This window comes from Antrostomus carolinensis, unplaced genomic scaffold (genome assembly GCF_000700745.2).
Source record: "Antrostomus carolinensis isolate BGI_N321 unplaced genomic scaffold, ASM70074v2 scaffold9653, whole genome shotgun sequence".
Taxonomy (NCBI): Eukaryota; Metazoa; Chordata; class Aves; order Caprimulgiformes; family Caprimulgidae; genus Antrostomus; species Antrostomus carolinensis.
In genome coordinates, this window is record NW_010304472.1 from 3,611 (window position 1) to 28,085 (window position 24,475).

Below are 24,475 nucleotides of genomic sequence, written 5' to 3' on the forward strand. Positions count from 1 at the left end.
GTGTGGACTGCCCTCATTTTTTAAATAATGCCTTTGAAATCCAAGAGTTTTGCCTACTTTAATACCGTACCCCTGTTCCAAATTAATCTGGAGAATGCCCCTGAGACAGCCAGATTTTCATCTCCTGTTGAGATCCTTCAGTGTAACTCTCCATCATTATGTACTACTATAAAATTTATTTTGTACAAAAAGAGCTACTTCAGCTTGCATGCCATATTTTCTTCCCTTGACAATCAAGCTGGTTTTACTTATGTTTACTGTGTGGTCTATTGCTATTGTACAACATCTGAGCTGGGAAGCTGAGTTTCCACCCTGGATGCTTTCCATCTTCTGATAAATTTTGTCATGCAATTTTTTTCCTTGTTTTCCTAAAGCTTCTAGCACCTCAGTTAATATATTTAATTATCCACAGGATCAACAGTAAAATAGTAAAACTTAAATTTTCACTTGCAGTAAACGTCTTGGAGAAAACATCTGGGTATTGCAAGTAGAATTTATTTTCCAATTCCACACTATTTTACAGTTTCTGTAGAGCATCTATAAGTAGAGCATCTATAATTCTGCATCATGAACAAGGATTTTATGTTGTCATTTTGGGCTGATGGATACTCACCATTCTTATTCTGTACAATCAAAACTGATCAGGCATATCAAAAAAGGCAGATCTTTCTTAATTTATCATTAACTCCACGACAATTTACTGAACTTGAGGGAAAAGTACTATAGTTCTCATTCATGAAAAGCAATTTATATAGACAATGTTACCAAAACAACAGGCATCAAGTAAGTATCATACACCTAATTGTAAGGTTACTTAAATAGAATCATAAAATCATAGATTGGAAAAATCATAGGTTGGGAAAGACCTCTAAGATCACCAAGTCCAACTGTCAACGCAACACTATCATGCCCACTAAACCATGTCCCTAAGTGCCTCATCTACACATCTTTCAAATCTCTGCATTAATTCCAAACAAACTACATAACTGTACGGAAGCTTTGTGATTCACAGATTATACTCTTATGCCATAGCTTTGGAAAAGGATTAAAATACTTTAACACTAAAAAGATTTAGAACTTCTGAAGGCCACACATTAATTTCAGAAGTTGTATTCTAAATTAAAAAAAACAAAAACAAAAAATAAACAAGACAAAACCAAACGATTAATAGATTCCCATTTCTACCACACTTTTTAGGGTACACATCAGAGATGCCATAATGACACAAACCATCCCCTTCACCATTCAATGTTATCCATCAGTTTACTGAAAACATGCACAGATCAGTCACAGAACATGCAGCATGCAGTAAATGGAGAGCAGAGGTTAATAACCTGGAAGCATAGGATCTGAGAATGTGAGAACAAGTTAAAGACAAGAGTTCCTCTCCATTGTCACTGAGGGTCGAGAAGCAATGCTGCAGCGTAGAGCAGTGAGAGTGGGGGAAATACAGTTTGTCCAAGACATATACATATCTCCGCAAGTGGCGGCAGGTATAACTGAAAGACAAGGGTAAAGGGAGAAAAAACAGAAAAAAAGAGGTATTTTCCTTTAAGAAAGCTAATTCAAGGTTTAATGTCCTTGGTTTTTGTGCCAAGAAACAATGGAAGATGCCAAGTAACCAATGGAGCAGTTTGACATAAAACAACAGTTGCAAAAGACAGACGGATCTGACATGTCACAGACACAAGAATTTGGGCTTTTTTTCTTTTTTCTTTTTCCTTTTTTAATTGATATTATGTTAAGAAAAAATTTTTTGCCCCTCTCAGTTTGCCCTGAATATATAAATGCATGACCATGAAACTGCTTTACAAAGTCTACCATTAAAATAAAAAAATCAAACCACCTGAGAGTATTCAAAAAATTTAACTGATTTTCATGGATATTCGCATTTTGCTTTTAAGGAAAACATGCACACAGAATTACTGATGAGTGCAAACTGCACTTGCAGTCTGGGATTGAGAGCAGGATATTCCTGTAGTTAATTCTAGTTCCTCAAACATGGTGCTTTTTTTATAACTGAGTTACACATTTCAGACCTGGTCAGCTTTTTAATGAAAAACTATGATCACTTCCATGAAGTAACTATAGAGCAATCAATAAAATATTGAGTATTCATAGTAACCAACTCTAAATGCTCTTCAGTAAGAGAAATTGCCTATGCCCATTCACAGGATATCCTCCCACTCCTAATGGAAAGGAAAATAAACTAATTAGAGTAGTTTACCTGCAACAAACGGCATCCCTGATAAACTATGAAGCACATGCACCATGTAACCTCAATCATCTATTATTATGGGTTTTACACAGAAAATACTTCACTGCATAACGTTGTACAGATACACATGTGTGACAGCTGCAACCTCCTTACCAATTGTTTCATAGCTTCATAGGTTGAAACTTGACCAATGGGTTATCTACTCTAACTGCCCACATTTCCAGGCCAGTGTCCCTCTGTCATCCCTTTGTTGGACACATGTGGCTAAAACACTCTTTTGGGAGATCAAATTATTCACGTAGCTTGGGCAAAGAACAGGACATAAAAGAGTGCTACCAACAGCTGAGGCTTGGGAGCAAACAGTGGGGCTCCAAACCTAAGATGTTATCAAAATCAACATCTCCCATTGCTTCAGTTTAAACAGCACTCACTGCTGGGTTAAAGTCAGTCACCTACCTTTGCTCGGGAAGTTGAGGAACACGCAATCCCTGCTGGCACTTCATCTGCAGATATACTAGTTTTCAGGAGAGGAAGCAGCTGCAAGGAGGCAATTCCTTAAGCCATCATGCCTCTTTTTTTTTTTTCTTTTTTTTTCCTGACCACAGCATGTTTTGAGCAACACAAGCTATTCTCTTCACTCCACAGGCCAGGGATGGAGAAGATAAAGAATGGTATTTACAGGATCCCATGCCAAGGGGAACCCTCAACACATGAGCCTGCCCTTCCAGCTACCCACAAAGGCCACTGAATTTTTTCCAAAGCCAGATTAAAGAGCATCTTTTAGAATGCTGCTACTTAGAGTATTTAGTCATGAGTCCTCTGTTCCCATTTAGTGTATATTACCAGCCTTGTTACTAGAAAATTGTGCTTTATTTCAAGACAGTATAGGTCTCATTGTAACCATTTGATCTTGTTAGACTTTTGTTAAAAAACTGAGAACACCTTCTATTATCACTTATCTTTGACCCCTGATATAGGAAGGACCCATGTATAGGAAGGACAAGACTTGACTCCCAAAGCATGATGAGCACATTTAGGCCTAACTGACAAACTGGATGAGAACACAGCATGTGATGGAAGGAGGAGAAATTTCCCAAAAACTTCACCCGAGGTTTCATTCTCTGTTGTGACAGTACAGGGTGAGGTTGTAGCCACCAGTATGCCAGCAGCACTGCCTTCCCACAGCTGCCAGCCTTGATGCCATCGCTCCAGGCACTGTTGGAGCTGCTGGCTCAAGGTCCTACTTCAAGTGTCACACTTTGGGGAGGGGGGAACAACCAAAAAAACAACCTTCAAGCATCACCAGTCCTCTTAGGTATTTATACAATGCAATTCTGTAATCCCCCCTTTCATCATTACAGGTAGTAAGGGCAAGGCTATTCCTATTTTCGAAGTTGAACTTGTTTTCTTAAAGGTGTGATTTTTAAACCCATACGAAGAGCAATGCAATGCCATAAACCTGTGTTTTTGGACTTGTACTACAGTCACTGCGACCAGCACAGCTTACATCACCAGGACCCAGGGAACTACAGGCCAGTCAGCCTTGCCTCAATCCCTGGAAAGGTAATGGAACAGCTCACCCTGGAGGCCATCTCTAACCATGTGAAAGACAAGAAGGTCACCAGGGGTAGCCAGCATGGATTCACCAAAGGGAAATCATGCTTAACTAACCTGGTTGCCTTCTGTGATAGAACAACTGGCTGGATAGATGAGGGGAGGGCAGTGGATGTTGTACACTTGGACTTGAGCAAGGCTTTTGATACTGCCTCCCATGACATCCTCATTGGCAAACTCAAGTGTGGACTTGATGACTGGACAGTGAGGTGGACTGAGAACTGGCTGAATGGCAGAGGTCAGAGGGTTGTCATTGGTGGTGTGGAATCAAGTAGTGGTGTCCCCCAGGGGTCAATACTGGGTCCAGTGTTGTTCAACCTATTCATCAATGACTTAGATGAAGGAACAAGCCTCAGCAAAATCTGCCGATGATACTAAACTGGGAGGAGTGTTGGATACTCCAGATGGTTGCGCTGCTATTCAGAGGGACCTCGACAGGCTGGAGAGATGGGCAGAGAGGAACCTCATGAGGTTCAACAAGGGAAAGTGCAGGGTCCTGCATATGGGAAGGAATAACCCCAGGCACCAGTGCAGGCTGGGAGCTGACCTCCTGGAAAGCAGCTCTGCAGAGAAGGACCTGGGAGTCCTGGTGGACAACAAGTTAAACATGAGCCAGCAGTGTGCTCTTGGGGCCAGGAAGGCCAACGGTCTCCTGGATTGTATTAGGAAGAGTGTGGCCAGCAGGTCGAGGGAGGTTCTCCTCCCCCTCTACTCAGCCCTGGTGAGACCCTACCTGGCGTACAGTGCCCAGTTCTGGGCTCCCCAGTACAGGAAGGACATGGAACTCCGGGAGTGTGTCCAGCCAAGGGTGACTCAGATGATTAAAGGACTGGAGCATCTTTCTTATGAGGAAAGGCTGAGGGAGCTGGGCCTGCTCAGCCTGGAGAAAAGATGACTCAGAGGGTATCTGATTAATGTTAATAAATATTTAAAGGGAGAATGTCTGGAGGATGGGGCCAGACTCTTCTCATTGGCACCCAACAATAGGACAAGGGGCAATGGGCATAAACTGCAGCACAGGAAGTTCCACCTGAACATCAGGAAGAACTTATTGACTGTGAGGGTGACTGAGCACTGGGACAGGCTGCTCAGAGAGGTTGCAAAACATCCCTCCATTAAAATATTCAAAACTGTCTGGACAAAATCCTGGTTCATGTGCTCTGGGAGTCCCTGCTTGAGCAGGGGGGTTGGACTAGATGACCTTCAAAGGTCCCTTCCAACCTCAACCATTCCGTGATCCTGTGATATCAAAGACTAAGCATCTCTGTTCTTAAATCCTCTAAGCTAAACCTGAATAAAGTCAAGGCTTAGACCCCTCAACAGATACATACATTACGAAAAATGTACATCCCACTTCCACTGACTAACCATGGTTATCGAGTTTGAAATCACTTACTTGTTCCACCAGAAATCAGTTTTCCAGCAGCTGCTACATCTACAGTTACGTATTGCTGAAATTTTTGCTTTCTGTATGTTTTCTGGGGCATGTTACTTTTACATACAGCAAAAGGGAACCTTCAACTGCAATTCAGTACTGAAAAATTTGAAAAGGCAATATTGCAGCAACCCCCCCTACACACTATTTTGATGGTGTGCGTGCATGTATTATTCATGTATTCTATTTACTCTGAGGACAGAGCTCAGTACAGCTCATCCTGTACTAACATCCCACTCTAGATTATAGTTCACTCTTATAAAAAGTAAAAGTCAACATTTTGAATGCTGACAACAAAACATTAGTGTCAACTTCTAACAGCTAAAAAGTACAGCGGTTACGTAAGGCTGGGAAATCAGGGTGGACTTGAGTTATCTCAACTAATAAAATATATATATATTCTTACATAACAATAAACTTAGAAAACAATACATGAAGAAGCTCAAACCTGGCAGGCGTCAAATCAAAGCATCAAATTCAATCCTTTTGAAGTCAGAAAGTGGCATTGAGCAGTCTCCAAGGGTTTACTCCCACAGGTGGTTTTTTGTGGGTTTCTTTTTGTTTTTCACTTTCTCTACTACACACAGCAGGTAGGGAAATGAAAGAAAGAGACCAAAATTGAACCAAACACCAAAACCAACACAGAAAAGCCTCATTTGCTAATCACAAGTAATGCATATTTTTGAACAAAAATATACCTAAAATAATTTGACACTGTTCAGACAGCACAGAGAACCTGACATCCGTAAAGAGACCTGTAAACCACGTACTACTTGAGAGTATCTTCTACTTAAGTTTTTGGCATCCATTAAAACATCTCCTTCCCTGAGCCTGGCATTGTCTAATCTTGCCCAGCAGCTGGTATAAAATGAGAAGGCAGGGAGGAAGCTTCAGTATTGGCTGGGCAAATGAGACAAAAAAAAATTAAAAAATAATAATAAAAAAAATCCTACTTGAGTAAATTTACTTATTTTTTTTTCCTTTTTCTTCCTTGTTAAAACTTCCCAACTTGTGCAGTTCTCCTTCCTGCTGCCACCCTGCAGCCTGTTCTCATAAATCTTCAGGGGTGTTGCACTGATTTCTAAGTTTCCTCCAGTAATTATTCCACAAGGGGTGAACACCTGCTTATACCAATCTCCTGCAATCCTGGAGCTCTGGTCCTCTCTTCCTGAGAGGTTTTTAGATTTGTCTGAACCAGCAGTAGTTAAAATGAACACTTTCGTCATCACCCTGACCTCAGAGAGGGCAGAGACCCTTCTTGTACACACTCTTCAGTGCCTGCCACCCAGGCATTTGTAGGGGAAACGTATCATTTTTGTATACATATAAAAATTAACCCAATGAATCTATATTTATCTGTAATTTAGTGCAACTTTGATGAAGACAAGGTAAGTTTCCTTTCCATACGCTCTGTATAATCCCAATCAGTAAAGGTATTCTGATGACAGCAGTTAAACAAGGGCACTTTAAAATCAATGTGAGTTTGATGTCCAGAGCCACTGGGGAGGTGGAGGTTAGCACTGAGCTGAATGAACTGCTGCTCGTGTGATGGCAGAGCCATGTCCCACGTGAACGGATGCCGTGGCTTCCTGCAGCTTTACTGAGTCTCCCTGATCATGTGGAAGCCCCCTGAGGACCTTCAAGACCAACAAACAAATGAGATTTTGCTAAAGATACTTCCAAACCTGCTATTTCTCATGTTTGTCTGAAGAAAATTAAATGCCCTAAGCAGTCAGTGCAGTTGTTTTGGTTGAAGGGATCACATCACTTCCGATTTCTAACTCAAACACTACAGCCACAGACTAAACACTTACCAAAAGTAAGATATAAAGAAGTGCTGAAATTCATTATATGCTCAAATTAATTTCTGCATCCAAAACTTTTGACAGACTCGAACAAAACAACAGCACTAAGCAAAACTTGCAAAGCCACTTACACTTTATTTATTCAAACCAGAAAGTTTAAATTTCTCTACTGAAGTCAACTGCAATTTTAAAATAAATATATGAAAGACAAAAACATATACAGCACTAGGCCAATATCTTTTTAACAACACAAAAGTGAGGTAAATGGGGCAGGGTATAGAAAAGCAGTATAAAAACAGTACACACTAACCTCTGTATAAATGCAACCTAGTCTGAAACAGCATATACAGGATTCAAAAGAAAAATTCCCAGTGATAATGTTTAAGTAATTCTAATTCATAATATTCCTCTTGGTGCACGCCAGATTTTATGAAGGCTCTAAATCTTTAACATTATTAAGAAAAAGTAATGTCTTGAAGACAGACATGCCACATGTATTAGCACAGAGAAACTAGATTAATCTGCAGCAAAAAAAAAAAAAAAAAAAAAAAAAGCAAATTCTGCTAAGCCTGATTAAATATTTAGGTCATATTGTCTCTGTGGCAGAATTTGAAAAAATGCATAGCAAATAACATCTTTCGCTGAGTTTGAAGACTTAATCACTATACTTTCAAAAGGGAGTTATGCTGCAACATGATTCTATAGGAAAACCAATAAAAAACTTTTTTTTTTTTTTTTTAAAAAAGTAACAGTTAATTCAATTAGCACATTATTAGTCAGCACCCCAAAACTATCTGTATACATGTGGGGAGAATGTCATGACATGCTATGAAGATTTTACTACTGTTCGTATCAGATAACTTCTGTTCTAGGAAGCCCTATTAGTCACTACTCATGTTCCCAAAGACAAACCCAACCAAAATACATTCTGTACTCTAATACTACATCGATGATGACACCAATTTACTAGATCAACCATTCCATAAGACTGGTTAATTTAATCTCTGCCTGAATTAATGTTATTTCAAAGAGTATAAACAACAGAAAGGTAAATTGTCAAAAGCGTATCTGCCTTCTTGCCAACAGTAAAATGCATCATATACATCATCCAAAATTAGAATTTTGGGCATAAGTTTTTATTTCTGTTTAGTACTCTGCCGTTGATGACGTGAACTGTGGTACTGATAAACAGAAGTAGAAAGAATATTATGTATTATGTATTATGTATTTGGTTTTTAGCGCCAAGATCATTATGAGATGGACATGCATATGTCCACAGAAAGGTGGTCTGTGATTCTTGGGGTAGGTTTCTCTCACTGTGGTGTCAGCACAATTAAGCTGCTTAAAGAACAATAAAAGCACCAGGAATGCAGGAGATCGCATCGGCCTCTACCATACTGGAACACTTAGAATCCCAGACTGGTTTGGGTTGGAAGGGACCTTAAAGCTCATCCAGTTTCAACCCCCCTGCCAGCAGCAGGGACATCTTCCACTAGACTAGGTTGCTCAAAGCCTCATCCCACCTGGGCTTAAACAACTCCTTTTTTCAGCCAGTTTCTTTTTTTATTATTTATTATTCTTATCTTAAGAGTCATAATTAAGGTTGAAAGGGACCTTAGGAGGTCTCTAGCCCAATCTGCTCAAAGCAGGGTTAATACTGAATCCAGACCAGACCAGGGTTTTGTCCAGTTGGGTCCTGAAAGCCTCCAGGGACACAGACCCTACGACTTCTCTGACCTGTTGTGCCAGTGTTTCTCTGACCAGGAAAAGCTGTCTTCCTCCATCAGGCAGGAACATCTGGACTTCAGTTCATGACCATTCTCTCTCATCTCCCTGCCACACACCTCTATAAAGAGCCTGGCTCCATCTTCTCAGTAACCTCCTCCTATGTGTGGGAATGCTGCTAACTCTTTCTCTGGAACTCCTGCCATAGCCTTGCCCCAGAGCCTTCTCTTCTCCAGGCTAAATAAGCCCAGTTCCCATCTTCCTACACCAAGTCCTCCAGCCCTCAACCATCGTGGCAGCCCTCCACTGAACCTGCTCCAGCTTAGCAACACCTTTCCTATGTCCAGGGGCCCAAAACCTTAATGCAGTTCTCCAGGTGTGATCCAACAGACAGTGATCTTGCACTGGCATGAGTCAACTCCCATAGTGCTCTCACAAGTATTTCACCAGGTCCCATGGACACGTGTGTGGCAGTTCTCCAGCAATCCCTGACTTGATCCCTTTTCACTCCTGGTACTTTCCTTCCTCCTCGATCCCCACCTAACTTCCTAATCTAAGTAACAGGGTGACTTCTCTTAGCTTTCTAAAAATACTTCATTCTTGCAGGCCTACTTTTCAGACACAAGTATCACTAAATTTATATCTTACAGCATAGAGTGATGACAGGATTTTAAATTACATCATTGCAGAACAGCAGTTTGGGGGCAAGAGGTCATTATAGGGTTAAAGGTGCCGTAACAACACAGAACAGAGAAGCAGGAAAATTATTTAAATACGTAAGAAGCAGTTATTTGTGATAATGTGTCAGAGACATAAGTTCCCATGCCCTGAAGCAGCACTCTGTCACAGTACTGGCCAAAGGTACATGACGGGCTTATGAGAGGAATATTATCTTTATGCAAGAAAGTATTCATAGTGAAGGAGGGCAAGGAAATGAAAATCAAACAAGCTTTGGAGATGTTTGATAGATTTAAAATCGAATTATAAATATAAGAGTTTCTCCTTCAGAAAGGCTAAATTGCCTCTGTACAGATCACGTTCTATCAAAAAGAACAGAAGGATTTGTATATTAGAAGTGACACAAGCGACTGACAACCCATAAGAAAAAAAAAGATATTAAAGAGCTCAGAGGAAGTGTCTATTCAGTACTGACATTTCAAAGAGCCGAGCCTTTAATCTCTCAGATTTACCAGTTACTTGGAAGGCACGTATCCTTGTCAGCTTAAGAGACGCTACTATGGGAATGTTGCTTTTGAAACCTCCTGCGCTTTTATCCTCTGGCTAGACACTTGTGATAATTCACAGGCTCTGCACGGGATTACAGGAGATGCCTACGAAACCTGCATTGACACAGACATCCACATCTCAGCCTGCGTGAACCTGACAATCCTCTGTCAGGCTAGAGCACTGCGAGAGACGGTTCTGCGAGGAGTCGGCAGCGCCTGTCTGAGCCCGCGCCCTGTTCCACTGCAGGAGTCAAGATTCACCTCATCTGAGCCCATGTAAATTGTGGTTATTTGGAGAAAGACCTACTTGTGGACCCAAGAGCACCATTAACGAGTTACAGAAACATGTCTCTACACAACTTCCCAGTAAATGTATTTATTCATTGCAGAACTAAGTGTATTTACTTTACCCAAAAGCCTGTTCTTTCCTAAACTTGCTGAAGGCCATTACCATTAAAAAGGTTGAGTCATACAACACTTATAAAGACCTGATGCACATTAAAGTTGTTAAATCCTGATTCTTTTTTCTGTACCTATAGTTTTACCTTCTAAAAAGTGTCAGATGTTTCAAAATGCAATACTCTCTTTGCAAGCCATGCAAACTACAGGGGAAGTATAGGGCAGTAGAAATGCCTTGGCTCAAGAACTTAAAAGACGCGGAAATTTCATAAACTGTTATCTAAAATTCATAAAATCAGTTAAGACAGCCTGTTTGAAAATCCTCACTTAAGAGTGGGGTCTGAAGGAACTCAAAATTTCCACCAGTAGTGGAAAGGAAGGTTTTCAATTTAGAGAGCTCCAGCACAGTTCGGTTGGGTGTTATCAGTAACAGCTCTACTTCCCTCCTTAAGGGCAGCCACTCATACCTATCCTGCTGTCAACACACCTGGAGTTCAGAGAAATTAGTTTCACTGAACTGCAAAGCTGGAAAAACGTTAGACATACATAATGACATCAGTTAAAATGTGAAATAAGCAGCACCCTGACAAGAAAATAAATTATTTATAATATTTTTCTTTCATACTAATGCTTACTTAAAAGCCATAATGCTATTTTAGTTTGTCACATAAATCCTGGTAAATCCATTGCTTAATTATTTCTTTATAGTCCACAGTTTTTTTCCAAAGAGAAAATTTCAAGGAAAGTGTACATGTTGTACCTGAATAAAGCCGTTCATGAACCAAATACCCTGCAACTGAAGATAAAAGATAGGTTCAAGCAAGTAATTATTTTGAGTCACCTCTGTTTCTGTTAAGGAACACCATCCTGTAAACATGTTCCATTGAAAACAAACTGAGAATAAAAGACTGCAATTTCTTGGATTCTACTAGAATAACAAATAATAGTTTCTAAAAGATTAATAGAATTCTCTTGTTTTTTTCAAATCTCAGAAAATCTTAAGTAGGACAATTTATCGCTATAAACTGGACTTTTTAAAATGCAAAACCTGTAAGATTCACATCTTCTGTAATACTGTGTACTGTAATATTAGACACCCCAATCCCAAATAATACAGTGGGATACAACCCAGTAAGCATTCTAGTGGTATTAATCTTTCGCCAGCTAAAAGAAATCAAAATTGCACTTGCAGGACTGGAATAATGCTGCTAGCTTTCTCATTTTTGCTTCCCTTCACTTTAAATATGCAGAAAACTTAAATGACAACTCAGAACCTCAGTCTACACTAGAAATTAATCTGTAAAATAACACTATCACAAAAAATACTATTTTCTGTAAGGGTTTCCTGAAATATTTCTTCCTCTCCATCATTACAGGTTTGCAAGATGAACAGTTTTAAAAGCTGGAAGGTTCCATCAAAAAAGAAAAGTTTAACTCCCCAATTTGCAGACTATTATAAAACTGTACTGTTTCCAAAGAGCTTATGTGGAACAATAAATTACGAATGGACCATTCACTGTAATTAAAGATGAGACACCGGGACCATCTACCTCCAAACTGCACCTCTCTGTTGCACCCAAGTATCTGTCTGATGCTCTAAATTCCCTGAAATACGTAACAAGACTTCAATAAACTTCAGTTCTACAGCCAAGATTCTGTGCTAATTTGCATCACATTAATTTAATCACAGATTCTGCCAAGCGATGACTTGTACCCCGTAAGGCACTGAAGTACCACACAATTTCCTGGATGGCAGAAGTCTAATGAGATGTTGCAATGACTTTCCCCCTACACAATGACAGAATTACCATGATGGCTATGACTTACAAGTCAACAGGGACACAAAAAGTGGTCAAGGGAAGAGCAAACTATCTTGAGCTAAGGGAGTTTGAGCTTAGCTCAAGTTTTAAATCAAGCTCAAAAGTTGAGCTTTTAGAGTCATGCATAGTTAGATATTAAAAACCTTTTAAAGCCAGATCAGCATTCGATAATGGTATTTTTAAGGAGTCCTGTGCCATGATATGCAGAGAAGATGACAACATAGTGCAACCACTCTGCTTTATGTGAGAAGACCCTGAGACAGAGCGAAGAAACAGTCTCTCCAAGACCCCTCCGTGGTTCACACTGATCCAATCTATCTCAAAATAAAGCTGTGAGTCTGTCCATCTGGGAAATCTCTATAACCCATGAGCTCGGATGTCCCAGGCTCCAAACACTTCTAATGGCATGCAGAGCATTCAACTGCCCATGCCAGATGGGGGACAAGGGTATTACTGTCCCATCAGGTGCCCGCTCAGAATCCCCAGCAGGTTCAACCAGGCTTAAACCAAGTTCAATAATGTTTCCATGTTGGAAACAGCTGATAACAGCCTAAAACCTGACCTCCATATGTTACACACAGGCACAACCAGGCGAGCCCACATGGAGGACTCTTCTTTCTGTTGATGCACCTAAAGCAGCATTTTAATAAGTTTGACCACAACTAGATTCAATGCACAGTAACAAAGGATGCCTCATCCCTTTTAAAAATTAACTTCATTATATTTACACTGCTAAGTCATACCAGCAAGAGGACATTTGTTCCCAATATTGTCTTTTCCTTTATCTGAACAATTGTTGTCTTCCCTTTTGTCACAGCCTTTCCTACTAATTGCAATGACACCTCCCAATTTTGGAATGGCTGATCAGCTTATAAGCTTCCCTACAGCTAATCTAGGTCAACAACCTACTAATAAGGCCAGCATATGTTTCTTTTATTTAACGCTATTGAGATCTTTATAAATTGCTTCTGTCTCCCAACAAAAGCCACTCCACAGATCTGGGAAACTCCATATAAGTAACAGTGACACAGTGGAGGATGAAGAGCATAAAAAGCATCTGCAAACAGACCAGTGTGTCTGTGACTCTGAACAGCTTGTGAAAGAGCAAGCCAAAGCTACCCAAGGTTGACCAGTTGACACCAGAATCTCTCCACGAATCCTGCTGCACACACAACTCCTACTCCTGGCAGTCCACAGATTAAAAGCAAAGTTCAGGCTCAGTGGCTTGGAGCTGTTTGATCTTCCATTCCCACAACATTCTCTTTCAAAGACGGCCTGAACATGAGAATATCATGAAGGCTATTTCCTGAGAACCCATTAGTTTTCACTGTACTTGGAATATCTAATGAAAATTAGATTGCCACTTTTGTAACATACTGCACCGCATGGGAGGTAAAAAAATCTTATTATAAAGCAGTTTCTCATAAACAGAATATCATTTTATATCCAGGTTAGAAAATGTTTTCTCCTCTAAACTAAAATGCTACAAAACTATTTCAAAGTTAAGAAGCCCTAAAATGTCTTTGAGGTTTTCAGTTCTTACTTTTGAGGCAATGCCAACCAGTCAGTTCTGTGACCTCTACTGAAGAGAATTTATCACTAAAATCTAAGTCTTACAGCACACGGTAAATGCAACCAAAGTGAAAGACAGGGGGGGGAAAAAAATCAATACAAATATTTCAAAGTAATAAATTCATCAGGCAGAGCACCATATGGCAATGAAAGCTTGCCAGGATGAATAGGCCATTTGCTACTGCTTTAAAGCAAACACAGAAAATCAAACAAGCTGGTTGAGTCGCAGATAAATCACCTGAAGTTGAGTCCACAGAAAGATGCATTTTCCCCTGTTTATTTCAGTGACACAATGTCTGCAGAAAAATATTCAGGGACAGGAATTACAGAAAGCCACTGTTTGCACTGACAGGTCCCCTCAAAGTACCAAATCAGAGTCCAGGGCTGCCAGGGCATCCTGCACGCTCACTGCCTGCACCATGAGCAGCGCTGATGAAATACAACATCAGTCTGCTTTTAAAAATCACTCGTGTTTAGAAATCTTAGAAAATAGTCATACTGTTGCAATAACTTTCATTAAGGTAATTTCCTTCTATGACAACTATAATCCATGTGTAATGTGAAAGAAGAGAAAAAAAAAACCCTATTATTCTGGAACAGCTCTGACTGGAGATATTTACATTTCACTGTCAGAAACCAGGGATTTGTGTCTGCAGAGGCAGATATCCCTGGTTTAGTGAAACTGTTCATTACCCTAAAATCCTTTTTTTTCTGATGCTCAGAGGGTTCAGTATTTAACAGCTCTGGCCACAGGACATTAATGTTGAGAACTCTTTTCAGAGACTGATCTTTTATAATGATATAATTTGACTTGTGAAGTCTCTCAATGTACACTGGTGTGAGAGCAGAAGCAGCCTCTTTTCTCTAGGGTTTGACATTAGGAACATTCCTCTATTATGATTAAGAGATCATTAAACTGAGATTTTATTTAATGGTCCCACTAAGATCAGAACCCAGAATATAAAAGATTTGTCTACAGATGGTTCTCCGGGTGGTATTAAAGCCTAACCAAAGGCCAGGCTCCCAGTGAGCATGGTATGATGCAAATCCACGTGTTTCAAAGCATCCTTGGAGCCACGCAGCTCTAAGGAACAAAAATCCCTTGTCACAACAGTACCAACAAAGTACTAAAGGAAGTAGCAACTAGTTTTCATATTATGTGTTAATAAAGATGTAGGTTGGCTATTATGCCATAACTGTATTGCTGACATCTTAACTTGTATTGCGTTGCTCTTCGGATCACCAAAACCTGAAAGCTGTAATTTCTGAAATTAGACTTCTCAGAAAAAAAGGTTTCATAGGGTCAAAGGGTTCCATCCCTAAATCCAGAACAATTTTAGGAAATTTCCTACCTGAAAAATGGTTCTGATTTAACACCATTCAGTCCCCTGCTGTGAGAAAGAAGCTAGAAAAATTGGTTTAATAGAAGTATTTTATACTCTATTCACCTAATTTCTTTTGCGCAATTTACACATCTCATTTAAAGTGTGAAATGCCTACCAAGCTAAAATTTTACCATTTAAAAGTCAGATTCCTATATAAGAAGCAAGTTTTCTGTTCCTATGCTTAAGTTTTCAAATGAGAATTAAATTAGAAACGAAATAGCTTTGAAGCTTTTATGCAGCAACCTGGCTTTTTTTCCAAGATTTTCTCCTGGAGAAGTGCCTTTGATTTGGGTAACTCAATTTCACCAGTTTTCTGTACCAACTGTCCCATTTCTACTCTTCAATGAAAGAGGAAGCTGTAAGTTAAAGAGCTTCCCAAAAGCACTGGAGACATCAAAGAAAAAAAAGGCTGGAAAACCAGAATATTCTCAGAATGTAAAGCCATATGGGAGATAAATTTATTTATCTTCCTATGTGAACAGCCTAATTGAGTTTCGAGCCAGCAATTACATCTCATTATTGGCACTGTTAAAAAAAAATATATTAAGCAATTGGTAAATTGTAATTTCACCACATTCAGGCACTAACAACTTCAGAGTTTTCAGTTTCATGTGGCCCCTCGTAAGCAGGTCAGATCACACGTGTCTTGCTGCTGCATTAAATCTTTTTCTTCTCTGCTGAACATACAAACTGGACTATTTGAATAAGTAAATGCCTGAACAACTCAATTCTGTGGCTGTATACACAGAGATCCTGGCTGAAGAAAGTTTAGGTTTAAAAACACTTCACTAATATATATATATATATATATAAAAATATATGTATAAAATAAATGAAAAATATTTTCAATAAACAATCATGGTCCAGGAAAAAAAGGCCATGGCAACAGACCTAATTAACACAGAATCACCATCATTCTGCCAAACACAGCAACATGTGAAAAATTTTATTAATTTTCTACTTATCTCTATTTTATAAACGCAACAACTGACATAAGCTAGGGAAAGTAGAGGTAAATTATACGCTTGCTTCTTTTAAGGACAATACAATATGAAAATATTGTATATGACAATAATAACAATCAATCTGATTAATTATAGCCTACGAAAAGGTAGGGAGAAAGCACAGTCAGGAAAAATAAAAGGTCATCCACTCCATCAAATAATATGGGGAACATTACAAAGATGTGCAATTCTATAAAGGTGACTGATAAAGAAAAGTATTGGAAGAAAAATTTAACCACTTCATTAGAAGACCTTGTGAACTAATCAAAATTCAAATTCACAAAGCCAATAGATACTGATATCAGAAGCAAAATCCATTCTTGGATAAGCAGTGAACTCTGTTCTGCAAATGAACTGGTATTTATTTCTGCAAACCCAAGCACCCAAGAATTATACTGGTACCCAAGAACAACGCACACACCTCAATGATTAAAAACTGTGTGCCAAAATAAAATAAAAACTTCATGGCAGGTGCTTTTATAATTCACCTTTTAATCTGGAGTTAGCAATTTAATCACCAAAGTTTTACAGAGCTCTGGCAATCTTGCTTAGAGCAATTAGGGTCATCACTGAAAAATGGCTGATACACTCGAAATTATCAGACTCTGGATGCACATTACTCCATATTTTAAACAACCTAGCTACACGGTTTCATACGCAGGAATATAAAACACACAGCTACATGCATCTATTATCAGAATTCAGAGAATTCCTCAAGAAAAAGACCAGTTATGAGAAATGCATTTTGCCCTCAGACCACACATATCTTCACTCTCTGTAGCACTGACTGCAGTAAGCTATTTTCCTCATCCAAAATGAAATTTCCTGATCAAAGCCTCTTGCAGCAGGTAAGTACTTAATTACTAATAAATACATTGCAGTAGCAATATGTTTGTACAAAAACTCACACATTACAACTTAAAGACAGTTTTTAATCCAGCGTAAACTTAAACTGAGCTTAGAAAGTGCAGTTTAAAGCAACATTTTGTACTTTTATTTTTAAAGAGCTGTCATAAATATTTTCACTCAAGAAAATCCTACCAGACTCTTATAGTAGAAAACCATAGCGTAAAAATTCAATTATTAACACAGGAAATGGTAAAACAAATGGTTTGGGTGAAGAGGTGTTTGGTGCACTTCTCAAATACAGCTGCACATATCAGAATGGATGGGAATTTGTCTTGGTATCTTACGAAACATAATTGACCCTACAAAATGATGAAGACTTTGTTGAAGAGTGGGAAAGGAAAGAAGGGTTTCAGCCTCCTCTTGGATGAGGGAAGCTAGACTTGGGGAACTAGGAAGGAATTCTTTGGTGTGAGGGTGGTGAGCCAGCGTCCCAGGTTGGCCAGAGAAGCTGTGGCTGCTCCTCCCTGGAAGTGTTTGTGGCCAGGCTGGATGAGGCTTTGAGCAACCTGGTCTAGTGGAAGGTGTCCCTGCTGCTGGCAGGGGGGTTGGGACTGGATGATCTTTAAGGTCCCTTCCAACCCAAACCAGTCTGGGATTCTATAATTCTGTGAACTACAGTCACCGTTTACTACTGAAGCATGGATATTTAAGGACACCACTTACAACTGTATTTAAAAATAAAAGAACAAAACAGAACAAAACAAAACAAACAATATTGAGGTATTCCAGTGCTCAGCATCATGCTCCAGGATACCCTACAGTACCCATCATCACCAGCTTCAAGGCTGGCTGAGCAGTGAGAAGTAGGGTTACCATCTCTGCTTCTTCCAGACCGCAACAGAATCAGTACTGAAGTAGAGTAGAATCAGTACTACCAGCTGTAGATCTCACTCTTTGCCGTCACTGACAGGTACAGGAGAGTGACAATGACACTCCCATGCAACACACTGCATCCTACAGCACACACAAGTTAAAGTCTCTGATCTGTATCCCTTTTAAACATATCTCTTTTACTAATCCCACCTGACTCCTATCAGCGTTGGGAGGATGACAGAAACCTCTGTCTTCATAACGTTCCCTGAATCCCACTGAACTCCCTAAAACAGCCAACAAAATATGACACTGATACAATTATGTGACATCTTTAAGTTCCTTAAGTCATCTAACGGGGAGCAGTGCAACCAATAAAGTGTTCTTAGTGGCTTGCACAGCTCTGCACGTGAACTGCTGTGGTTATAGTATATGGAAAAAAGGAAAACAGGATAGTGATTCTAGCCTCATAAAGTCATTTAATGTTAAATGTGTGCGCCTAATTAGTGAGGTATATGGCAACCTCTAGTGGTATACGCCTGCTTAGAAATCAGCAAACATTCCAATATATGCAGCTATAGGAAAAGCAATTGCCTGAAGTCAGCAGTCACCTTCTTGTCACTATATTAGAATGACATGGTGATGAAATGTCAGGAGAGGGCTGTTCAGGAAAAGGCTCTCCATTTCCAAGTGTCACACATACTAAAGCAGGCAGGCTAGCTGTGGAAAAGCCAAATATCATGAAAGCTCTTTCCAAATAGGTTCAAGGAATTAATGCCAACTGACTTGCAGTTCTAAGTGACAAATCAAATACCTGCACTAATATGCCAATTAGGTGTGTGGCTTTACTTTTTGGTAAAAAAAGTACTACTACTTTGTACTTGTAGAGTAGAAACCAAGCAAAGGGAAAACCTACTCTCATTGTAGATATATAATACTCCACCTGATTGTGCTTTGTTGCCTAGAAACTATCCAGCCACCTCTGGCAGTCAATTCTGAATGTACTGACATTAACACACATTGTATTTTTTTTATAATAGTCTACCAATATAATTTAAAGATAATACAAATGTCAGCACTCCACAAATATGACAGAGAGTCAGTGCAGTGCAGTATCACCCTCGGCACTATGCTGATACAATATCTCTGTGCAAGTAAAAACACATCAGTGGTAACAGCAGACAGAGAAGGGAAGGATCTCAAAGTCAGGGCAGTCTACAATAGAGGATATCCAACATTAAATGAATACTGCCCTGGATCTTATTATATAATATCTTTTACATCTATTTTTACTTCCAGCAGTTGCTTGTGATAGATTTATATAAAACTGTCAATTTTCACACTTGCTGGAATGTGACACAAATTACTCAACATCATGAAGTTGTATCTTACAGAGTTCTTAAGTACACTATATTGAATATTCTCACCTAATTCTTTCATAGAAAATAGTCTTCAGAATTTTAAACAATTGTCAGTCTCTGCTCAGAACAAGATTAGGAAAAAGCCTTCATGGAAATGGAATTACTTCTCACAATACGGAAGGAATCAGTAGAGCATCTGGTGAGGCTTAAATTATGACTGTTGTATTGCTAAGCAGATTTTAAGTTAAGTGTTTCACAGCTACTTCCATTTTAAAACCTATATCCTAAAATACTTTGTGTAATATAAAGTATCATCTTTTTAGGCTCTTTCTTCACAGAAAACACTTCTTCATTTTGGATAATGTGGCTTATTCTCTTGGAGATGCTTGCATTCTGATATTAGAACCAGAAAATGAATTTAAATATAAATATTCTGGTTTGGCATTATGGAGCAAGCTGGGCCCATCAGTGCTGCCTAAATACACTAATAGTAGCTAACAGTCTTCATAAGATAGGAAAAGGAAGGACAATGTATGCCTCAAAACATCAACCTCTTATGAAACACGTGTTTGTAAATATTTATTCCTATTGCTCTTCTCGATAACTGAAACTTTTTAAGAAAAATGTGTCAACTGAGAGGAAATCAGGTTAAAATACTTCCTTTATGGTGCTTAAGCCTGTCAGGGAACCCAAGCTCTTGAGAAAAAAATGCTACCACACTAGCAATAAAGTCTCACAGGAGACAGGCTGCCGCTGAAACTGACTCTTCCTTCCAGGCTTCCCATGTCCTAGAATCACAGGACATTTTACAACAGATTTTAATACATTTTTATAGTAGGATTTTTTGATTTATGAGCAATCATGACCATAGTGACAAATTAAATCCCAATCTTGGTGGTCATTTTTGGCTGCTGTCCAGATGTATGGTTTTCTACCTGCAAAATAAGAACTTCGGTCAACATAACACATGAAAACTGAGCGGGGGTGGGGGGTAAAGTCAAACATATGCCCTAACCCTCCTCTTGCTTTTCTGGTTTTGTTTTAAATATAAATCCACCTCCTTCATTACAATTTCTACACTATACTAATAGAGAACATCTGTCTACAAGACAGGAGCTTAAAAACAACAGTGTGGAATATCTTTGGACTATGTAAGAATATAATATATGACATAATATAGATCATATTGCCTTTTTGCTTTGCTTTTTTAGTTGATGAGTATGTCCATTTTCTCTACCAATCCTTACATTATATCCAAGTATAAAAATACAGTTCCAACCACTTGGTTGGATATTGTTTGGTTATTATTTGTAAAACTGGCCAGCTCAGATCCCATGCAAAGTCCCTCTACTAAAAGCCATACAGAAACCAACCAACAATAGCTACTAAGAGCTAAGACCTTTGAAAGAACCAAGAGTTTCAAGTATGCCAGTGCTATGTATGTGCTCTAAGGTCTCTCTTTCTCTTCAGTACATTTCAAGTGTGGCTTTGTTAGTCCTTCACACAATAAAAGAGAAGTTGACAGACAATTTCACTGTGATAGAATTTTTTTTCCCCTGTTTTCTGCCATTCACCCCTATTGCCTCCTTTCCACATGCCTCAGTGTCAGGCAATATCAGAAATTTGTCTGCCCTCAGTAAGAATATCAGCACAATTATTTCACAACTAAAATCAAGCAGCAATGTTAAAGTCTCATTGAAACTATGCATGTCTGGAGAGATGAATAAGGCACTCAAATGTCACAGCAGATTGTTGAAATGTTGCATGCAAGTAGTGCAAGAGAATTTCCGGGTGTTGAACATCCTACCTTAGGTCTTGAGATGGGTCCTAAACATCAGGGAGTCTATTTGCCTCAAGGATGCCATTACAGATGGTGAAAATGGCACGTGAGAAGGCTGGAAGAGGCTGGTGTAGGGGGGAGCCTCACAGCACATAAAAGCTCCTTTTACATTTCTGAGTTGTCAGGTTGAGGTGAGACGTGTGTGCAAAGGTACTGAGGTTGCTGCTTCTCTACTGATGGCTGCCACCTCTTTTGATAAGCCAGGAGACCACATGCTTAGACACTTGACAACCCAGTTAAACCAAAATAATCCAGCTGAGCTGACTTTGAAGTAGGAGTTCAAATTTTCAATGGTAGATGTCCATAAACTCAGAGCATTTTGACAAAAGCCAAGCCACAAAGAAATAAACATGCAGTTACACTAGATGACTACAAGATTATTGAGTAGTGATAACATACAGCTGTAACAGGACTAGCAAGATAACCTCTTCCTGCCCCAAAAATAACCTCTTTCTGCCCCAAATATAACCAGAGTAAGACATCTCGCTTTGGTCTGCAGAAACAGCAGTAGAATAAAATGGAACAAATCAGAAACCAGGAACACAGGGAAAAAGCTCTGAAGCGGAAAACAAAGTGTCACACTAAAAACCAGACCAAGTTTCTGAGCATCAAGGTAGCGTATCTCACACCATGCCAGGATCTGTGACTCCAGAGGTCAATATTTGCAAATGATTGGAAAATGCAGACTCCATGTCTATGATTTGAGAAATTAAGAAAACAGATATTTAACACAATGTCTGTGATATGTAATGGGAAAACATATTTTCAAATTCTGAATTTGAATTCTGAACACCCATTATCACTACCAAAGGTATGGAAACCAACACAAGAAAGACATGGACCAGTTAGAACAAGGCCAGAGGAGGCCACCAGGATGATGCCAGGGCTGGAGCAGCTCTGCTGTGAGGACAGGCTGAGAGAGTTGGGGCTGTTCGGCCTGGAGAAGAGAAGGCTCCAGGGAGACCTTCTAGTGGCCTCCCAGTACCTGAAGGGGCTCCAGGAAGGCTGGGGAGGGACTTTTCATAAGGGCAGTTAATGACAAAACAAGGGGAAATGGGTTTAAGCTGAAAGAGGGGAGGTTTAGATTAGATATTAGGAAGAAGTTCTTCACTGTGAGGGTGGTGAGCCAGTGTCCCAGGTTGGCCAGAGAAGCTGTGGCTGCTCCTCCCTGGAAGTGTTCTCGGCCAGGTTGGATGAGGCTTTGAGCAACCTGGTCTAGTGGAAGGTGTCCCTGCTGCTGGCAGCGGGGTTGGACCTGGATGATCTTTAAGGTTCCTTCCAACCCAAACCAGTCTGGGGTTCTATGATTCTATGAAAAAAAGGCGAAGATCAAGCAGGGAAAAGGCTGAATGGATTCATCCTGGTTACTTGTATACTCTTCCAACCAATCATTTCCAAAATACAAGGGTTCAGAAAGAATTAAATCCTAAAGAATAGTGGTTTAAGAACAAGATGTGTTAACCCAGTCCTTCACAAAGTGCAGAGCCCTGCAATCATCATTTACTTATTTCTGGCACACTGTCTGTGTGCCAGTACACAGCACACTTGACAAGCACTGTAACAGTTTATTCCAGATCACATTAACAAGGACCCTCCTGGTTTCTCTTGGGAGTGTGGAGCAGGGCTGGCTGCCAAGGAGAGAAGGATGCCTGACGTGTGATTACCTGCCCTTACAAAGTAGTCTGCAGCAGAGATACAAAATAGGAAAGATCAACTTCAATATCTGCTTCTTAAAAGTTATGTCCCTGTTTTAGAACCAGAGCAGATATTGACTATTTATTACTACACAGGCTAATAAACTTTATCAGTTGAAAAGCATGGGTGTAGCTTTTATTGCCTATATTTGTGGGGACTTGTCACAAAATGATCATTGTGTTATGTCTGATTTAACAAATGGATCTTCTGGTAAATAAGCAGGAAGAAGCAGAAAATCCAGTCTGCAATAGTATTTGAGAACCACCACTCTGGGTATTTTTATAATAACGTGATACATGACTATAAAAACTTTAATTCACACAAATCCCTGAAAAACTTATCATTTGAAAGCAGCTACTGAGCTGTTCTCTTAAGAGAATCAAAAGTCAGAAGTTTCTCAGACAGAGAAACCAGTATCTTTTGTGCATTCAGAAAAGATTCCAGTATAAGGCAAATAAGATTTATTCTGGGATTTATTCAGTTGTTTCACCTATTTATTTCATCAGTATCTATTAAGGTATATAAAATTCAAGTTTCTCTACTGCCGAGTTTCAGCGAAGATAAATTTCAAGAGAAATCTATTTCTGAAGTTTTATATTTACCTGATAATCCTCTGAGCAGCATACTGATGAAGTAAGCGGAACTGTGCTGACATATTTGCTAAGGCTGCCAGACAATTCGTATGAAGGTATTTGTCCTGTGAGAAAGAAGAGGAAACAAAAAACCAACTCACATCAAACCGTCTGTCTGATATACATTGACACCCAACGCAGGAATGATTCAAAAGACTGAGTACTGTATGTTGGTTTAAAGGACATGGTCAAAAGCATACAGCAGAAATGCAAAGCGTATATATTTGGTGAGGTTTTAAATATGTTTTCTAAAAATATAAGGCTTATAAAAGAGTGATTGTTTCATATCGATTTCAGAGTGTATGTCTACATGTATACACACATATATATATGTGTATATCTTCATACCTTTAGCCACGTTGATTTACAATTACATCATTCATGTAATAAATAATGAAAAACATTTTCCTCCTTTCCCTTCCTCTCTCTCCTTCTTGTAGTTTATCCTAAAATTTTCTGCTCCACAACTCACCTCCCTATTAACTCTTTCATAGCATCCTATATATCCCACAACTATAACCATACTATGCTTCAGAGACCTGCTCCCCTTGTTAGCATCCCTGAAAGCATTTAAGCAGATAAGCATTTTAACGATGGCTCTATCAAAGTCAAAGGTTTTCACAGAACCAAACTTGTCCACTTATGAAATCCAACAGGGATTTATTTTCCCTACTCAAGTCTAAAATATGCATTTACATAACATAACGTAACAGATTCCAAATCCTACAAATATAAGCCAAGAATGTCCTTGTTTCTTCCAATTCTTTTGATCATAAAAGTGATATTATTTTTTCCAATTTAAAAGATATTTAAAGTTTTTTTGTTCTACTTTTTAATGTAAAAACTTCTGTGCCTTTAATTGTTGAAAATACTCAAAAGTGTATGATACCATGCTTTTACGTTTGAGATAAGGTACAGAATCAAATGCTTGAAAAATGCACAAAACCAATCTGATACGAGGCTATAAAGTTGAAGCAATTTGCTTTGCTAGAGCTCAAAAAGGTTTTATGGTCCAGTCACTGTCC

General features: G+C 39.2%; 1 protein-coding gene across 1 annotated transcript in view; it reads right to left on the reverse strand.

Moving 5' to 3' along the window:
* Positions 1–1,334: 1,334 nt before the first annotated feature.
* Positions 1,335–24,475, reverse strand: part of DYM (dymeclin) — a gene marked incomplete at both ends in the record, with an annotated part of 43,618 nt that continues 20,477 nt past the window's right edge. Inside the window, 2 exons of the mRNA XM_029084142.1 lie at positions 1,335–1,499; positions 23,421–23,515. Of these exons, the coding sequence (XP_028939975.1) occupies positions 1,335–1,499; positions 23,421–23,515 (260 nt within the window). The remainder of the gene's footprint in view (positions 1,500–23,420; positions 23,516–24,475) is intronic.